Genomic DNA, 23137 nt, shown 5'->3' on the forward strand with positions numbered 1-23137 from the left:
CAGTAAACTCTAACAGATCCATCACTGTGACATAATATTATTATAAACAGAACAACTGCAAAAATACACATGTACATTTTTTAAGGTTCCCCAGCCCCAATAAGTGACATATTTCAAGGTTAATTTAGTGTTGTATGGAATACACACTTGTCTGAAACCCTGTAAATACCTGAATAAACCTCTAATATATTACACTTATCTGACCTGTCTCTTGGGTTTCTCTGGCTATTGTGTCACTGATTACTTTCCTCCATAGACATGGATAGAGGGCTCATGTCATACAGATCCTGGTTTAGCACCATTAAGGACGTCTACCATTTTGAAGTTGTCAACTGAGTGACATGTTCTTTTGTTTAAAGTGGATCTCCAGTCTCCTTTCACCCCCATTAACACCTGCTTTACTGAACTAAATCAAATGTCATAAGGTGGTCCGGGTATTAAATTACACAGGACAAAAGGGGGTTTGGGCCTTTCTTCTTGTGTTGTTTAGTAAGAGGAGGTCAGTGACATCATAGAACAACACAATCTCCTAAAACACGACAAACATTACAATAACCTTTACTTAAACAAAACACAGACAGCCTATATATCAACACACACTCTGATCAATACTTGATAATCAAACATAATAATAATGTTGGCAGGAATAATAATTCATATTCCTGCCAACATTTCTCCATCCTGAATTGATTTAAAACAGTCAGTCAGTAACATCTACAGGACAGATGACCAGTGAGGCTGAGTTTAAACCAGGGTTGAAGTAAGGATAGAGTTTCTCCTTATTGAAGGTTTGTCCAGTGAAAGAGTAGATATGACACCTGGCCTCCACATTGAAGAAGGAGACCTGTCCCTCCTCATAATCCACAAACACCCCCACCTTCTGGGGCTTCTCTCTCAGGGAGAGGGTGACAGGGGGGTCAGTGAGAGCCCAATACACTCCATCATACTGATACACAGTCCAGTAACCATACTCAGGTCTCTCTGTAATCCCCACCTTCCTGTTGACTGACTCTCTGGCCACTCCCAAAACCCATCTAGTCTTCTCCTTCACCTGAACCTCATAGTAGAATCTCCCGGAGAAGAAGCCCTCCTTACCCAGGACACTGGGATAATATGTAAACCTCTTTGGGTTGTCAGGGGGATTCTGATTCGTGTCTACATGTCTCACTTGTTTCCCGTCATCAGACAGGATGAGGTAGGGAAATGCAGTATCAGGGTCCAGAGTCACATCCACTATGGAGAGAAACACTATGATAAATACAATGACATCATGACATCAACATCAGTGGAGAAAATACAAGTGGAGGACAACATTTACTGTGTTGATCTCTGACACGTGAGTCTTCCAGTATTTGTGGTTCATGTGTGGTTTAGGTAGAGATAACAGAACATCCAGTTTTAGTGGTTCATGTGTGGTTTAGGTAGAGATAACAGAACATCCAGTATTAGTGGTTCATGTGTGGTTTAGGTAGAGATAACAGAACATCCAGTATTAGTGGTTCATGTGTGGTTTAGGTAGACATAACAGAACATCCAGGTCACCTCTTATGTTAATATATTATTTATCCTTATTTGATATAGGACATATATGCTGACAGCTGTCAAAGACACATGACTGATGATCAAAGTACAACATTTAGGTAAATAAATGATAGTTAAGACAGGTTAATACTCTGTATTGTAGAGTATTTATGAGTTTAGACCAGATGGTCCAGAGGTCAGTATTCATGGTCGACGTCCGCGATCCCGCGGACAGTGCTAATTTGCATAAATATTTCGAAAAATAGATTCTCTATAATCTTCCGATTCCAATGGTATATTATTTGTAGCCACTTTCCTGAAGCGTTCCGTGTATAATTGGGGTTTTCCGTGTATAATATGGGTTGTATAGTTGTATAGTTTAGGTTGCTATGAGAACTTTTCACCAGGCAACGACATTGCCTATTCATCTTAGAAAGGCTCATTTGTACATCAGTATAAATATTACAAGCGTGTACATCACTATATATGATGTTTTGAACCATAATACATCGTTTGTATTATATATAAGATATAAAAATTAATATTTAGTCAAAATAGTAGGGGGATGTTCTTGAGTTTTTGGGAAGAAGTTGGTAATTTTTCTGAGTTTATAAAATATATAAGTCCAAACGTAACTAGCGATCTAGTGCTGCCATCTGCTGGCCGTTTTGAGTCACACCTATCACATGGGATTTTACATTCAATCTTATTTATTTCATAATGTTTTATTTCTAGGTAGAAGAACCAAATTTTTTGGGGGTGCCTATATTTTTTACCTTCTATTATATTATTTTTCATTATTTTCAACCCAATTACAGTGTAATTTGATAGTAAAGGCATGAAAGTATGAGGAAATACCATTGACACAAAATCTCATAATGCTTCCAAAAAAAAATCTTGATGCTGAATGGCAGAAATGTTTTCCGAAAACAATTTTTTTGCCTGTCAAAAAGATGAATTTTATAAATATTGACCCAGAAGTCTGTTTTTATGTGTTTTTATTGTAGCCAGAGGGGTTGCTATTAAAAGGATACATCATAATAGGTTTTATCTGTTACAGAAATGAATCTAGGACCCAAAATGTCCCACTAGTGAAATCCGGCCGAAAGCCCCATAGGCTACCAAGGGTTAAATACAGTCACATAGTAACTCTGGTGGAGAGAAACATACTGACCTGCATGTCTTCTGATGGCATCAAAAACTGAAATATATAAAGAGTATCAGTTGGTTATGACAATGTGTAACATAATGACTATATATTATAAACTACTGAGTATAGTGAGTATACAGCTGTGCTCATATGTTTGCATACCCTTGCAGAAATAGTTATATTTTGGCATTGATCTTGAAAATATGACTGCAAAAAAAATGGTCTTATTAATTCTTAATTATTTGGCTGCTTTTAAAATCATAATTAAAACTAAAATCATCCATATGGCCCTGATGAAAAGTTTACATACCCATGATAATTTGGCCTTGTTACAGATACACAAGGTGACACACACTTGTGAAAATGGCAATTAAAAGTTAATTTCCCATATCTGTGGCTTTTTATTTTGCTATTAGTGTCTGTGAATAAATAGTCAATGAGTTTGTTAGCTCTCACTTGGATGCACTGAGCAGGCTAGATACTGAGCCATGGGGAGCAGAATAGAACTGTCAAAAGACATGCGTAACAAGGCAATGGACATTTATAAAATGAAAAAGGATATAAAAAGATATACAAAGCCTTGCAAATGCCAGTCATTACTGTTCAATCACTTATTAAGAAGTGGAAAATTCAGGGATCTCTTGATACCAAGCCAAGGTCAGGTATAGTAGAGCAAGAAAGATTTCAGCCAAAGCAGCCAGAATAATTTTTCAGGATAAAAAGAAAAAAACACAGGTAACCTCAGGAGAAATATAGGCTGCTCTGGAAAAAGACGATGTGGTTGTTTCAAGGAGCACAATAAGACGATACTTGAATAAAAAGGAGCTGCATGGTTGAGTTGTCAGAAAGTAGCTTTTACAGTGCCAAAGCCACAAAAATGCCGGTTACAATATGCTCGACAACATCTTGACACACCTCACAGCTTCTGGCACACTGTAATTTGGAGTGACGAGACCAAAATAGAGCTTCATGGTCACAACCATAAGTGCCATGTTTGGACAGGGGTCAACAAGGCCTATAATGAAAAGAATACCATCTCCACTATGAAGCATGGTGGTGGCTTGCTAATGTTTTGGGGGTGTGTGAGCTCTAAAGGCACAGGGATTCATGTAAAAATTACAGCAAAATGTCAGAAAATACTGGAAACAATTTGCATTCTTCTCAATCAATCAATCAATCAAATGTATTCATAAAGCCCTTTTTACATCAGAAATTGTCACAAAGTGCTTTTACAAAACAAGTGTTGAATTTCCGTGGCTAGGAAAAACTCCCTGAAAAGGCCGAAATTGAGGAAGAAACCTAGAGAGGACCCAGGCTCAGAGGGGTGACCAGTCCTCTTCTGGCTGTGCTGGGTGAACATATTAAGAGTACAATTTTAGTAATCAATAAATGCATGTGGGCTAAATCCAGAGTCTATTTAAACTTAGTTTAAATAGACAACACAGGGGAGGGGGAGGTGTCAGCACAGTGACAGCTGAAATCGTTAGGTATCATCTTGATCTGCAACACAACCAGGATGACTTTGGACAGGGACAGCAACGGGTCTTTCAAGTCAGGTACTCCGCAGGTGTGGGCCAGGACCTCATGTTCTCCTAAGTTTAAAACGGCAGGAGACCGGGTAAATTTAGAAAATGCATTCCTTATACCTTCAAGGATTTATAGTGGAGAAGGAGAACTGACCCTACTCCCCCAGCACAATAATATAGCAGCAAAAGACCTTGGGGATGAGACATGGGGGTCCGGTGACACTGTGGCCCTATCTGGGGGAGGCCCAAGAGGCAGGAAATCAATCCACCATCATAGTCAAGCATCAACCAAAGGGACACCCACCAACAGCAACCCCCCTGAATGAGGGCCGAGTATTGCCAGCAGAGTGCAGCCCAATTGCACAAGTGCGCAACAGAGAAACAACAACAAGCCAGTGATTCCGCCCCCGAATGGCATTGGAGGGAGGGCATCCCAGTGGCGATGACAGCAAGGGTGGACAGTATCAAGCCTTTCTGGTCACCTTCACGCCCCTGGGCCAGCCTACACTTAATCATAGACCATGCTGTAGAGATGAGTCTTTAGTAGACACTAGAACATTTGCATTGATTTTGTATTTCTAACCTTAATTGGCAAATCATTCCACAGTAGTGGAGCTCTATGAGAGAAGTTTAGAAATTCTAGGTACAATTAAAAGGCCTGCATCTTGTGATCGTAGGTTATGGTAGGTTACATGTAGGTATGTATGGCTGGATCATTTCAGCAAGGTAAGTAGGAGCAAGTCCATGTATTGATTTATAGGTTAACAATAAAACCTTAAAATCAGACCTAACCCTAACAGGCAGCCAGTGTAAAGAGGCCAGTACTGGAGTAATGTGTTCAAATGTTTTGGTTCTAGCAGCCGTGTGCAGCACTAATTGAGGATAATTTATTGATTTGTCAGGGTAACCGGAAAGAAGAGCATTGCAGTAATCTAGTCTAGAAGTAACAAATGCATGGATTACTTTTTCTGCATCAGTTTTTGATAGAAAGTTTCTGATTTTTGTAATGTTTAGAAGATGAAAATATGCAACACTTCAGACATATTTTATATGTTCATCAAAGGAAAGGTCAGGGTCAAGGGTAATGCCGAGGTTTCTTACAGTTTTTTGGGATATGACCATGCAGCCGTCGAGGTTCACAGCGAGGTCTGCTAACAAAGCACTTTGTTTCTTGGGTCCTAAACGAGCATTTCTGTTTTTCTTGAGTTTAAAAGCAAGAAATTCTCTGTCATCCACTTCCTGATATCTGAAACGCATGCTTCCAAAGTAGCTAATTTTGGGGCTTCTCCATGCTTCATTGAAATATACACTCACCTAAAGGATTATTAGGAACACCATACTAATACTGTGTTTGACCCCCTTTCGCCTTCAGAACTGCCTTAATTCTATGTGGCATTGATTCAACAAGGTGCTGAAAGCATTCTTTAGAAATGTTGGCCCATATTGATAGGATAGCATCTTGCAGTTGATGGAGATTTGTGGGATGCACATCCAGGGCACGAAGCTCCCGTTCCACCACATCCCAAAGATGCTCTATTGGGTTGAGATCTGGTGACTGTGGGGTTCATTTCAGTACAGTGAACTCATTGTCATGTTCAAGAAACCAATTTGAAGTGATTCGAGCTTTGTGACATAGTGCATTATCCTGCTGGAAGTAGCCATCAGAGGATGGGTACATGGTGGTCATAAAGGGATGGACATGATCAGAAACAATGCTCAGGTAGCCCGTGGCATTTAAACGATGCCCAATTGGCACTAAGGGGCCTAAAGTGTGCCAAGAAAACATCCCCCACACCATTACACCACCACCACCAGCCTGCACAGTGGTAACAAGGCATGATGGATCCATGTTCTCATTCTGTTTACAGCAAATTCTGATTCTACCATCTGAATTTCAACAGAAATAGAGACTCATCAGACCAGGCAACATTCTTCCAGTCTTCAACTGTCCAATTTTGGTGAGCTCTTACAAATTGTAGCCTCTTTTTCCTATTTGTAGTGGAGATGAGTGGGGGGTCTTCTGCTGTTGTAGCCCATCCGCCTCAAGGTTGTGCGTGTTGTGGCTTCACAAATGCTTTGCTGCATACCTCGGTTGTAACGAGTGGTTATTTCAGTCAAAGTTGCTCTACTATCAGTTTGAATCAGTCGGCCCATTCTCCTCTGACCTCTAGCATCAACAAGGCATTTTCGCACACAGGACTGCCGCATACTGGATGTTTTTCCCTTTTCACACCATTCTTTGTAAACCCTAGAAATGGTTGTGCGTGAAAATCCCAGTAACTGAGCAGATTGTGAAATACTCAGACCGGCCCGTCTGGCACCAACAACCATGCCACGCTCAAAATTGCTTAAATCACCTTTCTTTCCCATTCTGACATTCAGTTTGGAGTTCAGGAGATTGTCTTGACCAGGACCACACCCCTAAATTTATTGAAGCAACTGCCATGTGATGGGTTGATTAGATAATTGCATTCATGAGAAATTGAACAGGTGTTCCTAATAATCCTTTAGGTGAGTGTATAACTGTGTCATCAGCATAACAGTGAAAATTGACATTGTGATTCCGGATTTCATCACCCAGAGGCAGCATATATAGTGAAAACAATAATGGGCCCAGAACCGAACCCCAAAAACATACCTTCCACACATACAAACTGATATCTTTCAGATAAATAAGATTTAAACCAGGCTAGAACATGTCCACGTAGCCCAATATGGGTTTCCAGTCTCTCTAAGAGAAGGGAGCGATCAATAGTGTCAAAAGCAGCACTAAGATCAAGAAGCAACAGGACGGATGCGGAACCTTTGTCAGAGGCCATTAGAAGGTAATTTGTTACCTTCACAAGTGCAGTCTCAGTACTATGATGGAATCTGAAACCGGACTGGAGTATTTCATAAATGTTATTTGTCTTTAGGAAGGCATTCAGTTGTTGGGAAACACATTTTTCTAAGATTTTTGATACGTCGTTTAATTTGTCGGGATCCAGATTAGATATTTTTAGAAGTGGCTTAATTTCCGCTATTTCTTGTGAGTTTGGTACACATTCGGAGGAAAGGGAGCAATTTATTATGTTCAACATTGGCTGACCTACCACAGGAAATAGCTCCTTAAGTGATTTTGTTGGAATCGGGTCTAGTTGACAATTTGTTGGTTTAGAACTCATTACAAATTTAGGGAATATGTGAGCGATACGGGATCAGAAAATTGAAGTGTCCCCATTGACAACTGGTCATGGAGGTTCAGGACATTCTCAGGACAACTGAGATTTTGGGGACTATAACTATTTAAGGAGGAGTCAGTTATTTATTTTCTAATGGTGATGATCTTTTCATCAAAGTAGTTCATGTATTCATTACAGCTAAACTTTGCAACTGTATTAAAAGAGACATTTTTGATAGTTTTTGCTCACCTCAATCAGGTTGGAGAAATAAGCTGATCGAGCAAACGTGAGTGATTTTCGGTATTGTAGTGTACTGTCTATCCAGGCTAGTCTGAATTCTTCCAACTTGGTGGAGCGCCACTCCCGCTCTAATTTTCTGGAAGCTTACTTGAGTGCTCTAGTATTGTCTGTGTACCTGGGAGCAGGTTTCTTGTTGCGTATTGCTTTTGTTTTTAGTGGTGCAACTATATCTAAAGTATTTCGCAGTGTTGAGTTTAGATCCTCGATTTGATAGTTTGCGGATTAATTTACTCTATCATTGATGAGCGAGCTTGTAAGAATATCAAGGAATCTATTTTTAGTCAGAGAATTTATAGTACGGCTTTTGAAACTCATTGTTTGCGGAGCAAGTGGATTTCTTGTTTTAACAGTAAATGTAATAAGACAGTGATCCGATATTCCAGGATTCTGGGGGGAATTTATTAGATTTACAATATATATTTCTCGTGACAGGACTAAATCTAAGATATTATTGTGGCAGTGTCTTGGACCTGAGACATGTTGGATAAAACCCATTGAGTCAATAATGGCTTCAAAGGCTTTTTGGAAGAAAGGTCATTGGACTTTTCCATAAGAATACTGAAATCGCCAAAAATTAGAATACTATCTGCCATGACTATAGGTTAGACAAGAATTCTGGAAACACATTGAGGAACATTGTGTATGGCCTGGGGGGCCTGTATATTGTAGCTATGTAAAACTATTTATCAGCCTGGTTAACTTTTAGAAGTAAAACTTCAAAAGAATGAAAACCAGTGATGTAAATTTTTATTTACTGTTATAAATATTAGCAACACCTCCTCCTTTTCTGGATGCATGGGGGATATGATCACTAGTATAGCCAGGAGGAGAGGCCTCATTTAAGGCAATTAATTCATTAGGCTTTAGCCATGTTTCACACTAGCCAATAACATCTAGTTTATGATCAGAGATTAATTAATTTACTGCAACTGCCTTTGGAGCAAGGGAATCTAACATTTAGGAGTCCCATTTTGAGATGCGAGGTGATACAGTCATTTCTATCTGTGACCGAGGTGGAGGAAGGCTTTATCTTAATAAGGTTGTTTTGTTAGCACTACACTACTTGCTTAACTTTTCTCAGCCTGGAATGATTCACAGTGCCAATAGGTAAAACTGTACTAACTACTCTGGCTATGCTATCGACAGACTCCACTATGCTAGCAGGCTGGCTAACAGCCTGTGGCCTGACCTGCACCCTATCTCATGGTGAGGCTTTAGGAGTGAGACTCCTGTCAATGTTCCTAGATAAAAGAAGAGCACCACTCCAGCTAGGATGGAGTCCATCGCTCTTCAGTAGATCAGGCCTGTCCCTATTTCTGGGAGAGTCCCAAAAAGAGAGCCAGTTATCTACAAACTGTACCTCCTGCAACGGGCAGAACACCGTTTTCAGCCAGCGATTTAGTTGCGCAAGTCTGCTGTAGAGCTCATCACCACCCTAGCTGGGAGGGGGCCAGAGACAATTACTCGATGCAGACACATCTTTCTAGCTAGTTTACATGCTGATGCTATGTTCTGCTTCGTAACCTCTGACTGTTTCATCCTAACATCGTTGGTGCCAACGTGAATAACAATATCTCTGTACTCTCTATACTTGCCAGTTTTAGACTTCGCTAGCACCAACCCCAGATTTGCGGCTACGTCGGTGGCTCTGCCCCCCGGTAAACAGTGTACGATGGCCGGCTGATTCTTTAGTCTAATCCTGCGGGTAATGGAATCGCCGATGACTAAATTTTTCAGTTTTTCTGGGCCACTGGTAGAAAATGCCTGCCGATCATTCCCCTCCGAAGACGGCTCGGGCCTTGACTCCGACTCCAGCGAGGAAAACCTGTTGAAAATCTCAGTTGGCCCTAGCAGTGACTCAGGTTTAACTGGTCGACGGCATTTCTTCCAAGTGACCAAGAGAACGTTTTTGCCTGGCTGCAGGAGCTGTGCCAGGGGGCTAACACTTTTTTTTCTACCTGGTGGCACAGATGCAGTTTTTTCCATTTCTACACTAACACAATCCTTGCCTGACATTTGCGTGTTAACCTGAAAAAGGAGATTTAGAATGTGAGGTTTGTATTGAGAGGAAATGGGCTTGAGAAACTTAACACAACACATTTTTCACATTCTTCTCCCCTTTCCAGCTAGCAATTGTCAACGGTGCGTCCATTCAAATGTTTTGTATTAAGGCAAGAGTCTTAAACAACATTAAACAGTAACGTTTGCACTCAAAAAGTTGAACATTATCTGGATTCTATCTCGCACCACAACAAGATAATGAAGTACATTTGGCGGCGCTACCGGCTGCACCATTTCTAGACTTACAATGCTAACAACCTTTTAAAATAAAAATCCCTAAATAAGGTGACGAGTAGAGGTTGGTATTTGAAAGTCTCAGGCACCGAAGAAGCCTGCATTTTACAAGAGGCTTTAAAAAAAGCATGTAATCAAACGATGCTTTAATCACATGGTATTACACCAATGCAAGCCTTGGCCCTTTCGCTTGGATTAGAATGGGTTTAAATTTCAAAGCATGCCTTGATCAGATAATTTAATTAAATCTCCTGATCAACAATAATTTTATAAAGTTTGAATCATTGCTACTATTGAGGCTGCAGACAAAATATTTACATAACTTACATGAAAATAAATGTAATTATTTCAATAATGGTGCTTGCACACTGTTGGCTCGCTAGAGCTACAAAGAGGCAGTCTCTCATTAATTTCCAACGAGATCCAGCGGATCACGGCGACAGCGGGCGGAGCAACTCTGGGAGACAAAATCTCCCAGCGACAGCGACAGTTGATAAATGTTCAACTTTATGCTAATTTCGAGCAGTGACAGAGTTCAGCGTCTACCAATGGCAGGACAGATATTCTCTGCATCTTGAAGTCCCCTTCTCTTTTCTACTCGCTAGCTAATAACTCCCTCGCTAACTAAAAAACATTGACAAGAGAGAAACTTATAATTGCGGCTTCCAGTTTCCCCATTATTTATGATGCTTCTCTGGCTTCATACAGAGATATAATTCTGAAACATTGATGCATGGAAGGTTTGAGAGATCATTGGGATCATGGGTGAGTGATACATGCATTATGTAAAAAGTATATTGCAATTTTAACATTGACAAATCATTGACTTGGCATCGTCATAATACATTTTCAATACTGGAGTCACACAAATACAAAATACTTATTCAAGTTTGCAGAGAGGGATGTTTCCCCTATACTGGTTGACTGGTTGTCGCTTGCATAGATAGGAAGATACGCAGTGTTCACGCTAGTTTCGGCTCAGCGACAGCTTGCCAGAGATTGAGCGATTTTCAAGTTGAGAAGCACTTGTAAATAACTTGGCATGGAGGAAGCACCAGTGCCCATCAGTAGAGATTGAGATCTGCAGTCTGCTTTGAAAAGGCATGGGATCAAACAAAGCTTCGGACATCTATGAGAGAAACGTTGGAGTAAAACATTCATTAAATTTATAATTGATATAAGATGTGGTATTTAAAACTAACGAGCAAATATTCCTGACATAGAAATTACAAATGCAATGTTGCCCATGTTTTCAGCTAAATGATATATGAAAAAATTAAAAGTAACTGAGACTGGAACCGGACTTTCCAAACAAATGACAGCATCCACAGCTCTGCACGTTGAGCTACCAACCAGCTGATGCTTCAACCAAATTGCGTGGACAACCCGATATGAACTGCTCGTCCAATCAGCTTTTGTTTTGACACTCAGCATTACAGAACATGCATAACGAGTTGTTAAGAGGTGGCAGGTGTGAAAGCTTATTTACGAGCCTCTGTGAGCTACAGTTTCCCAAAACACCTCTCTCTGCAGCCCTTCACAGAGCCATGTATGTTCATCTACGGAGAAGTATGAGCCATGCTTGAGACTTTCCAACACCGACCTTGTCATCTTATTAAATAATTTAGGTAAAACAAAGTTTTTCCTCCATTTATGGAACAGCTGGTAGCATTGTGGACTCATAATCAGTGAAAGGTAGTGTTTTGAGAGATTGAATCTGAATGGAGTTTGGGGAACTTTTACAATTTCTAACGACAGTTCATTTTAGCATATCATATGTTACTTTTTCCTTTATAATCAAAAACAGTTTAAAAAAGCTAACTGGAAAGGCAAGAGGAACGTAGATCTTCATAAAGTCTTGTCGAATGTTTTGCAAAAAGACAACTATAACACATTTTAACAAATTATATTTATTTCTTACCAGCAGTTGTCTCTACTGCGCAATGAGTTCAAAAGCCTTGAGAGAATTAATAGCTTTTCATCCCAAATTGACAAAATCCCCAAATGATCCAGAAGGGCTTGATTTCTCATCTCTACAATTTCGGGCTACGTGGATAGGTTTAGGGTAAAACTTAAATTTAGAGTGAGCCGTCAACTTAAAGCATACAGCAAGAGATTAGGGTTACTTTCGACCAGCTGATGTCACTGAATTTAGTGATAAGGTGATTTTGGGGTTAGGGGACAGGGTAAGTCATAGATAATGATATTGTCCCCACATTGATAGAAAAACAAATGTGAGCCCAAGTAAGATGCTACTTACCATACTTCCTGAGGTCATCTTGAAGAGTAGATAGAAGACAGTGAGAACATCATAAACATTTCCAGCAGTTTATGTAGTAAATCCTTAGTCATCAGTGTGTAATCTGGTTTAGAGACACTAAAACTACTTACCCTGCTGTTTGTTGAGCTCAGCAATGGTCACAACTAGAAAATAAAAACAAATATCTTTCATGACAATAGTGTAAATACATGAATTACTGTCCAGAGTCGTATACTACTCAGTATCCATTGAATACAACCATTATGAAATGTCAATGTGTGATGGTTGAAAAAAAGAATTGGAAACATTTATATCCAACAGTTAAACATAACATTCATATAATGCCTTCCTTACCTTTCTTTTTATGTATCCAGTAGACAGTCATAGAAAACCCAATCACAGAGAAGACTCCCAAACAACATGACACAATGAAGGACCGTCTCCATGGAGTTGTGTAATCAAACAACTCACCTAAACACACAAACATTAGATATAAACAAATATCTAATGATGGTACTAACACAACAGTGGATGTTTATTTGATTCACACTGAACAATCCTCTTTATTGTTGTCTTAACTCTTCCTTTTATATACTTCACATTAAAACATCAATGTACCAGTCTTTCAGTTCACCTTAATAATCCTATATTGTGTTACTCACTAGGGATGTGAACCTCTGTCTCCACCTCCTCATTGATTATATTGTGTTACTCACTAGGGATGTGAACCTCTGTCTCCACCTCCTCATTGATTATATTGTGTTACTCACTAGGGATGTGAACCTCTGTCTCCACCTCCTCATTGATTATATTGTGTTACTCACTAGGGATGTGAACCTCTGTCTCCACCTCCTCATTGATTATATTGTATTACTCACTAGGGATGGGAACCTCTGTCTCCACCTCCTCATTGATTATATTGTATTACTCACTAGGGATGTGAACCTCTGTCTCCACCTCCTCATTGATTATATTGTATTACTCACTAGGGATGTGAACCTCTGTCTCCACCTCCTCATTGATTATATTGTATTACTCACTAGGGATGTGAACCTCTGTCTCCACCTCCTCATTGATTATATTGTGTTACTCACTAGGGATGTGAACCTCTGTCTCCACCTCCTCATTGATTATATTGTATTACTCACTAGGGATGTGAACCTCTGTCTCCACCTTCTCATTGATTTGTCTTTGTAGGACTCTACAGGTAAAGAGGTTGGTGTCAGTCTCTTGGACAATGACATGTTGTTTGATTGTGTAGAATCCCTTTAAGTCTCTGTGTGTTTCAGGAGGTCCAGCAGAGAGACTGACTCCTTTACTGTCCAGCCACACCAGATCAGGTTCAGGGTGCCAGCCTTCAGATTGACACACCAGACCCATCCCTCCCTCTCTGTGTCCTTCAATGGACACCACTGGTCTGGATCCTACAGCTACAGACACACAGATAGACTGGATGTTAACTGACAACAACAGACTCATACAGTAATATAAAAGAAAGAGGTAATAGCCAATATAATGTGGTTAAAGTTACATTTACAATGACATTTTCCTACATAAATCTCACCTTTAACCAGGACTAGGATATTCATGTCATCATACCAGTTCTGTGACTTAATAAAGCATTTATACTGTCCTTCATCAGAGCCTTGTACCCTGGTCAGTTTTAAAGAGGTGTTACCCCTCCACAGTTCCTCTTTAAACAGTGATGTTCTTCCTGTGTAAGAGGGAATCTGATCCACTTCTATGATTCTTCCATTTTGGTAACGATAGACACGTTCATCTATGTAGTCCAGGTTCAGCCAGTCCACTGTCATGTCCTCAACACTGATGTTGGGTTTGAGGTAACAGGGCAGAATTATGTCATCACCAGCCACAGCAACAATTGGTTCAGTTGGACCCAGAACCTCAAACTTCACTAAAGAGAAAATATATACATGAAAAAACAGTTACTGTATGAGCAACAGTCAATAATGTCACACAGGTAAAATACAATTCCTAAACATTCTGTTTTCTGCCTCCACAGGTAAAATCAAGGGAAAAAATGTTTTCTAATCAATAAGCAATTTCTTCAACTCACATAGTTACTAAGATTATTACAGATTAAAACTGAATAAGTCTTCAACCTGATTCTGGTAAAATGTCAATGTGTGGGACAGAGGAGATGAGGACAGAGACAGAGATGATGAGGACTGAGACACTGTTATAAACAGAGACACAACCACATCTATACAACAGACTCTGATTTAACCACAGAGACACAAACACATCTACAGAACAGACTCTGTTATAACAAGAGAGACACAACCACATCTACAGAACAGACATTGTTATAACCAGAGAGACACAACCACATCTACACAACAGACTGTTATAACCAGAGAGACACAACCACATCTACAGAAAAGAGTATGTTATAACCAGAGAGACCCAACCACATCTGTATTACAGACTCTGTTATAACCAGAGAGACACAACCACATCTACACAACAGACTCTGTTATAACCAGAGACACAAACACATCTACACAACAGACTCTGTTATAACCAGAGAGACACAACCACATCTACACAACAGACTCTGTTATAACCAGAGACACAAACACATCTACACAACAGACTCTGTTATAACCAGAGAGACAACCACATCTACAGAACAGACATTGTTATAACCAGAGAGAATAACCACATCTACAGAACAGACTGTTATAACCAGAGACACAACCACATCTACAGAACAGACTGTTATAAACAGAGACACAACCACATCTATAGAACAGACATTGTTATAACCAGAGAGAATAACCACATCTACAGAACAGACTGTTATAACCAGAGACACAACCACATCTACAGAACAGACTGTTATAAACAGAGACACAACCACATCTATAGAACAGACATTGTTATAACCAGAGAGACACAACCACATCTACAGAACAGACTCTGTTATAACCAGAGAGACACAACCACATCTACAGAACAGACATTGTTATAACCAGAGAGAATAACCACATCTACAGAACAGACTGTTATAACCAGAGACACAACCACATCTACAGAACAGACTCTGTTATAACCAGAGAGACACAACCACATCTACAGAACTGACTCTGTTATAACCAGAGAGACACAACCACATCTACACAACAAACTCTGATATAACCAGAGAGACAAAACCACATCTACAGAACAGACTCTGATATAACCACAGAGACACAAACACATCTACACAACATGTTAATCTTTCATCCATATCTGTGTCTCTGACCAGTTTATTATACTGTTTAAATGTACACATGTAGCCTACTTACACAATTCTTAAACTTCTCTCCACAGATTGCATTGGGAAAGCAGTGCATGGAAAGGCGTGTGATTGGTGTGATTCATGGCTAATAAGGTGCGAGAATTCAATTCAAAAAATGATTCAATTCAAAAAAAATTTCGAACAAAGGTGGAAAGAAATTGTAATCATAAGAAGAAGCGAAAGTGGAAAAAACATGTTTGAACAAAGACATTTTAAGGTTGGACACGAAAATCTATTTAATTATTTAATTATTAAGACTGAATTTAGTTTTTTCGTACTATGAAATATTTCAGTTAAATTTTTCTTTTCGTACAGTCAATACATTTGAGCTCAATTTGGCTCCATATGCTTGGCCTCTATCATAATATTATTTTAAAAAATTATTTTATATTGTGTTTCTATGCTGTTATCACAGTCAGACGTCAGGTGGATTGTTAATTTACGGCACATTAAATGCCAATGTGCCACATATTCATTTTTCTTCCTGGGTGGGGGCGTGTAAGCTTGCAACCCAGCAAGGCGTCACCAAACTATGTCAGTGCCTTAAACGGTCTGAGTGGACATTTCCTGTAAATATTGGGAACTTCTTCTCCTCTTCTGCATCAATCACCTGTGGGGTACCTCAAGGCTCTGTCCTAGGCCCTATCTTATTCTCATTATATATGCCTTGGGCTCCATCTTTCAGAAATATAACATTTTCCCATTGCTACGCTGATGACACTCAGTTGTACCTCCCCCTGAAAATGTATGAAAATATATCCCTGAAATCATTCTCTAACTTAGGGCCACTAACCAACAATGTATACATTCACCTAAAGGATTATTAGGAACACCATATTAATACTGTGTTTGACCCCCTTTCGCCTTCAGAACTGCCTTAATTCTACGTGGCATTGATTCAACAAGGTGCTGAAAGCATTCTTTAGAAATGTTGGCCCATATTGATAGGATAGCATCTTGCAGTTGATGGAGATTTGTGGGATGCACATCCAGGGCACGAAGCTCCCGTTCCACCACATCCCAAAGATGCTCTATTGGGTTGAGATCTGGTGACTGTGGGGGCCATTTCAGTACAGTGAACTCATTGTCATGTTCAAGAAACCAATTTGAAATGATTCGAGCTTTGTGACATGGTGCATTATCCTGCTGGAAGTAGCCATCAGAGGATGGGTACATGGTGGTCATAAAGGGATGGACATGGTCAGAAACAATGCTCAGGTAGGCCGTGGCATTTAAACGATGCCCAATTGGCACTAAGGGGCCTAAAGTGTGCCAAGAAAACATCCCCCACACCATTACACCACCACCAGCAGCCTGCCTGCAAGGCATGATGGATCCATGTTATCATTCTGTTTACGCCAAATTCTGACTCTACCATCTGAATGTCTCAACAGAAATCAAGACTCATCAGACCAGGCAACATTCTTCCAGTCTTCAACTGTCCAATTTTGGTGAGCTTGTGCAAATCGTAGCCTCTTTTTCCTATTTCTGGTGGAGATGAGTGGTACCCGGTGGGGTCTTCTGCTGTTGTAGCCTATCCGCCTCAAGGTTGTGCGTGTTGTGGCTTCACAAATGCTTTGCTGCATACCTCGGTTGTAACGAGTGGTTATTTCAGTCAAAGTTGCTCTTCTATCAGCTTGAATCAGTCGGCCCATTCTCCTCTGACCTCTAGCATCAACAAGGCATTTTCGCTCACAGGACTGCCGCATACTGGATGTTTTTCCCTTTTCACACCATTCTTTGTAAACCCTAGAAATGATTGTGCATGAAAATCCCAGTAACTGAGCAGATTGTGAAATACTCATACTGGCCCGTCTGGCACCAACAACTATGCCACGCTCAAAATTGCTTAAATCACCTTTCTTTCCCATTCTGAAATTCAGTTTGGAGTTCAGGAGATTGTCTTGACCAGGACCACACCCCTAAATGCATTGAAGCAACTGCCATGTGATTGGTTGATTAGATAATTGCATTAATGAGAAATTGAACAGGTGTTCCTAATAATCCTTTAGGTGAGTGTATAGCTATGCAAAAAATCTTGGGATAATTTTTTATTAAGATCTCAAATTTGATAAAGAATTAAATGCTGTTGTCAGAGGCAGCTTTTTCCAATTCCGGGCCACTTCCGTCTGGACTATTGTAACTCTTTATATATGGGAATCTGTCAGTCTACCTTGTCCTGCCTTCAGCTTGTTCAAAATGTAGCTGCTAGGTTTTTAACTAGTACCAAAGAGAGAGAAAGCATCACTGCTGTACTTTCCTCTTTCCACTGGCTACTTGTTAAATATAGGATTGATTTTAAGGTTCTTTTATTTGTTTTTAATACCCTACATGGATCAGAACCCTCCTATATGTCAGACCTCCTCAGCCAGCACTCTTCCTCAAGGACCCTTAAGTTGTCCAACAAACTGCTTTTGTGCATTCCACGGTCACGTTTGAAGTTTAAAGGAGATCGTGCTTTTTCTGTTGCTGCTCCAAAGTTGTGGAACAGCCTACCTTTAGATATTAGGTCCTTTACTAGAAGCAACGTTTTTAAATTCCACCTTAAGACATATCTTTTTTCTTTAGCTTTTTGGTCTTCAAATGGGTAGGAAGTTCTGTTTATGTTTGTCATGTCCTATAAATATGTTTCGTTGGCTATATGTTTTGACTGTCCAGCATAAGTTGTTTTTAAATGTGCTTTATAAATAAATTTGACTTGACTTGAATGATAACTTATTTTCTTTACAACCCAGTTTCCCATACATTTGGGACACTGTGTAAAATGTAATGGAAACAATTATGCAAAAATCATTTAAAACCTATATTCAATAGACAATAGTACACAGACAACATGTCAAATGTTGAAACTGAGAAATGTTATTGTTTATTGAAAAATATATGTCAACTTTGAATTTGATGCCAGCAAAATGTTTAAAAAAAAGCTGGCATAGGGGCAACAAAAGACTGTAAAAGAAAAAATATAACCTGGTGGAACATCTCACAATTAATTATGTTGATTGACAACAGCTCAGTAACATAACTGGGTATAAAAAAGACCATCCTAGAGAAGATGAGTCTTTCAGAAGTAAAGATGGGAAGGTTTTCACCTTTCTGTGAAATACTGCACAGGCAAATCGTGCAGAAAATTTAAGAATAATGTTTCTCAACGTAAAATTACAAAGACTTAGGGGATCTCATAATCTACAGAACATAATATAATAAAACAATTCAGAGAATCTGGAGAAATCGCTGTACGCAAGGGATAAGGCCGAAAACCAAAACTGAATGGCCGTGATCTTTGGGCCCTCAGACGACACTGCATTAAAAATAGACAATTCTGTCATGGAAATCACTGAATGGGATCAGGAACACCTGTGAAAACCATTGTGAACACAGTACGTCGCTGCATCCACAAATGCAAGTTAAACTCTACCTTGCAAAGAAGAAACCACATATAAACAATATCCAGAAATGCCACCACCTTCTCCCGACCCAAGCTAATTTAAGATGGAAAGTGGAAAACTGTCCTTTTGTCTGACAAATCAAAATCATCATGGATGCCTCATCCTTTAGACTAAAGAGGAGAGGGACCATCGGGTTTGTTTTCAGTGCATAGCTCAAAAGCCATGGTATGGGGGTGCATTAATGCACATGGCATGGGTGACTTGCCAATCTGTGAGGGCACCATTAATTTTGAACAATATATAGGTTTTGGAGCAACATATGCTTCCACCCAGATTACATCTTTTTCAGAGAAGGCCTTGCTTATTTCAGCAAGACAATACCAAACCACATCCTGCACATATTACAACAGCATGACTCTGTAATAAAAGAGTCTGGATGCTAAACTGGCCTGCCCGTAGTCCAGTTTAGTGGAGCAAAAAGAGAACTATGCACCCCAAAACCGCACCTTATATAAACTGCGGCCGGAACCCTAGACACACCCCTGCTGTCCCAACAAGCCCTCCAGAGCTGCCAACTCCCAGTGGGACGTGGATTAACTGCCCCACCCAAATTTAAGACCCAGCCCACTTAATAAGAAATACATTAATACATAAACATGAACACATGAACAGAGCTTAAAGGAATGCTCTTTACAGAAATACAGGGTCGCCACAATACTTTATACAAACAAATACACCAATAACAGGGTAGGTATGTGTCCCTGAAATAACAATCCATGTCTGCTGACATATTAAGTAAAATAGCTAATATACACAAAGAGAGAAGTAATGATATGCGACACCAGAGACGTTGCTATGATCTCATTGTCCTCTGGGTTCATTTTCTTAATCGATCCTCTTCCTCTTTTTAACAGCGAGCCCTAATCGTGGCAAGCCAATTGTGCTGTTTGCTTGACAGACTCCAACCCAGTTACGTCGTTAGGCCTGGGCGTCCTGGGTGTCCTGGGCTAAAGCCCCCGGGTTCTTTTATGAATAGCCCCGGATCTTTTATGAATAGCCCCGCATCTCAAATTGACCAAAAATTACAACAATAAAAAATACCCCCTGATCTATTCATCTATAATTCCGATCGCGCATTATGAAAATGTAGATGTATAGGCCGCTAGCATGTACATTTACTTTCCCCCCGTGTACATTCTGTCCCGGGCGGGGAGGGGTAGTGGGCTAAGCCCCGGATGTATTGTGATCCTAGCGACGCCTCTGCTACAACCTTTATAATAATGATCTGAATTATCATTTTTAAGGCAAACAGATTCTAAAATCAACTCCTAACAAATAGTATACAAATACGAATATGATATTGCACCAGTAAAAAATCTTATTTTGATTGAACATAAAAATTTTATAAAAAGCCCAAATCCCAGCTTTCTGCGATTTTGAAATTGTACGTTCAAATTGCGATTCCAGATTATTAGTGTAAAGGTGGCAGTAAAGGTCATGAAATATCCTAATGTCTTTACTGGTGGACTCGTTAAAAGTCAAGGTCTGGAATCATTTCCAGTCACAATCTGTTCTCCACTGATATGTTAATTCCTCACAGCAGGGGGTTGGGGTTGTAGCAGTGGTGAGGTTTGTGTGTCGAGATATGTCCTAATGCCCGGTGGTGGGGTTTCCTTAGAAGTATGGAAGAGTAGAAGAATGTCCCATGCTGGAGCTGTTGCCAGTCAGGATTCTAACTGTTCTTGACTGTGAATAGGTCCTTTGCGGTTCCTCTTTGTGAAAAGTCGCGACATAAACCGGCTTTGGAGTGCTGAGTAATTAAAGACAGTAGTTCTCACGACTGGCCTGGAATTGGCAACATTCGTAAGAGGTGTCAAGATATCTAGGACTACGAAACGGGTATTTGGCGCAGTGTTCGACTGACAGGGGCCCTAAAATAATTCATAACATTGGGTATAAAAACTAAAAACTAAACCCTTTAATTATTAACCTATCCACTTATCCTATATCTTATGACAGAGGCCAAGCACAGCCCCCCCCCCGACCGCTGACCCAGGTGCAACTGCACCGCCTGCACCCGCGATAGTTACCCCCCCACCATGAAATGGTTCATTCCTGTCTCCAAACCAGGTGTAAACGGTACTTTCTAGAAGTGAATGGCGAGTGAGGAGTGCCTGTGTAGCATCAATGATGTCTCAGCTTACTAAAGAGAAATCTGTTTTCCTAAAACACAAAGAAATAAAATGTTCCTAAAATGAAGGTGGGTGTCGGTCAGTGGTGGAGATGAACCTGTTACCTTAGTCCATAATGAAACAGGCTACTTTTGCTCAACTACAATTGGTTACTTAATATCTTCACGGAAAAAGTGTTTAAATATTTCAACAGTATTGCTTGGGTTGTGCCTACATCCAAAAGTTGCTGAATGTAATGAAAATGCTGGGCAGAGCATTGCCAGAATTCCTGGCTGAGTGTTACTGCAGTGTAAATGGAGCAAGACAGATAGCTGCCACTCAAATATGGGATGCCTGCCAAGATCATGCAGGCCCACCATGTGCCTACGCCCCTGAGCACAAACACACACACACACACACACACACACACACACACACACAGAGAAGTAATGACTAGTTACCAGACTTAGAGGTGAAACTGTGGATGAGAATCAGCAGAGTCATCTGAGTCACACCCAGACTATCTGGTCCAGTCACCATTAGTCTTGAAGGAGATGGTTGGTCTAACAGAGTTGAATTATCAAAGAAACTGAAACATAAAGTTTAAACATAAATAAATATTAACCTACAGAACCAACTGACTATAACTTCCTAACGGTCTTTAAAATATGTTGTTTTAGGTTTGTTAATGGTATATGTAACATTGCATATACTGAATGCATTTTTTAAACAACTGAATATATTTAATGTAATTAATAGTTTCTAAAACAAAATATACAATTTTGTTTGGTTTTGCAGTATTTTTTTAAACAAACTACTTTAGAATAATTAAACAACATGGCAATTAACTGTTCGCCATTTCAACTTTTTATGATGGATTATAGTAGCCCTAAATATGCTATTATTGACTCTGCTCTGTAAAGACTTGGTTTTACATAAATAAAAGCAGATAAGGAAAGGCTAATATTATGCACATTTATGAAATGTAAATAAAAATACTTACATTCCTTACAGCCCGTTGAGTGCAAATGATAGTAACGTTGAATAACAGTCAACCACACGCAGGCTCACACATATCGGGGGGGGGGGGTGTCACACAATATTAAAGACAGATCAATTCGACTCCCTCAACCATATGCCATAATATACTTGAATAATATGAAACGATTGTCGCAATGTAAAGTGGCAGGATATTATAGTCTTTATATGTTTAAAAAAAAAACAGAGGGCTAGTTTAACATCCAATCCGCTCACCAATTGTGCTTTTGGTTCAGTCCATTCCATTCCTGGTGAGAGGGAATAAATGCTCTTAGAAAGATGAATGTTCTGTATTTCTTGTCTCTTCCAGTGAGTGCTCTCTTTCTAACAAATCCTCAAATATGTTAGCTAATTAAACAAATATAATTGTTCAGGAATCAATACATTGGTGAAGTCCTAGAAAATGATACAGACATTTAAAACTGCCCATCGCGGATGTAAATGATTTCTTAAAACAAATAATAATTGGTTGTTGTTCATAATGGTCTCTATTTGGGGAGTTGAAATACAACATTGGAAATGTTATGAACATTGAAATATGTCGTTTCCAACTCAATTTGAGAAGTAGGCCCACACAAGCCTGTTTTTGAACTAGTCAGGGCCAACCTGTCTCCCTGACTGACTGTTGACCAATGTTACGTGCCCTTGCTGTTCTGCCTGTGTGCCTGTGTCTGTCTTAATTGCTTACAGGTGCAGGTGGATGATTGGACGCTGGTTTTACCACCTGTCGTTACTGTTCCAATCCATGCCAATCAGATGTCATCAGCTGATTCTTAAGAGCTGCCATTTTATTTCTCAAGTGTGTCTTTTTGTTTCTTTGCTCTGTGTGAAGACTTGATATATTGTTATGTTGTATCTTTTACTACAAATCGCCCATTTCCTCTGTATTTATGCATCCACCGAGTTGGGCGCAGTGGGGTAAATAGTGTTAGGTGAGATGCCCAAGGGTATACATACCTGCACATAGTACGTATCTATTGTATAGTTACACCAGACTAATAGTTTAGGTTAGGTTGTTACACTCC

General features: G+C 39.8%; 1 protein-coding gene across 1 annotated transcript; it reads right to left on the reverse strand.

Annotated features, from left to right (window-relative positions):
• LOC105010178 (butyrophilin subfamily 1 member A1) lies at positions 1-22152 on the reverse strand. The gene is made up of 9 exons (XM_029120154.2): positions 22078-22152; positions 21536-21663; positions 13778-14128; positions 13362-13643; positions 12568-12684; positions 12345-12377; positions 12214-12231; positions 2696-2722; positions 1-1233 (listed from the first exon to the last, which is right to left on the reverse strand). The coding sequence occupies exons 2-9, from the start codon at positions 21612-21614 to the stop codon at positions 701-703; spliced, it is 1440 nt and encodes a 479-aa protein (XP_028975987.2). The 5' UTR covers positions 21615-21663; positions 22078-22152; the 3' UTR covers positions 1-700.
• Between the last annotated feature and the right edge of the window lie 985 nt (positions 22153-23137).

The sequence above is a fragment of the Esox lucius genome, chromosome 5, assembly GCF_011004845.1.
Source record: "Esox lucius isolate fEsoLuc1 chromosome 5, fEsoLuc1.pri, whole genome shotgun sequence".
Lineage (NCBI taxonomy): Eukaryota > Metazoa > Chordata > Actinopteri > Esociformes > Esocidae > Esox > Esox lucius.

Coding starts and splice junctions, on each gene's coding strand:
- LOC105010178 (XM_029120154.2), bottom strand. CDS start 21,614: ATGGTGACTGGACCAGATAGTCTGGGTGTGACTCAGATGACTCTGCTG. Junction 13,644..13,777: donor TATCCTAGTCCTGGTTAAAG/GTGAGATTTATG, acceptor GTGTGTCTGTAG/CTGTAGGATCCAGACCAGTG. Junction 12,378..12,567: donor CTGGATACATAAAAAGAAAG/GTAAGGAAGGCA, acceptor TTTATTTTCTAG/TTGTGACCATTGCTGAGCTC.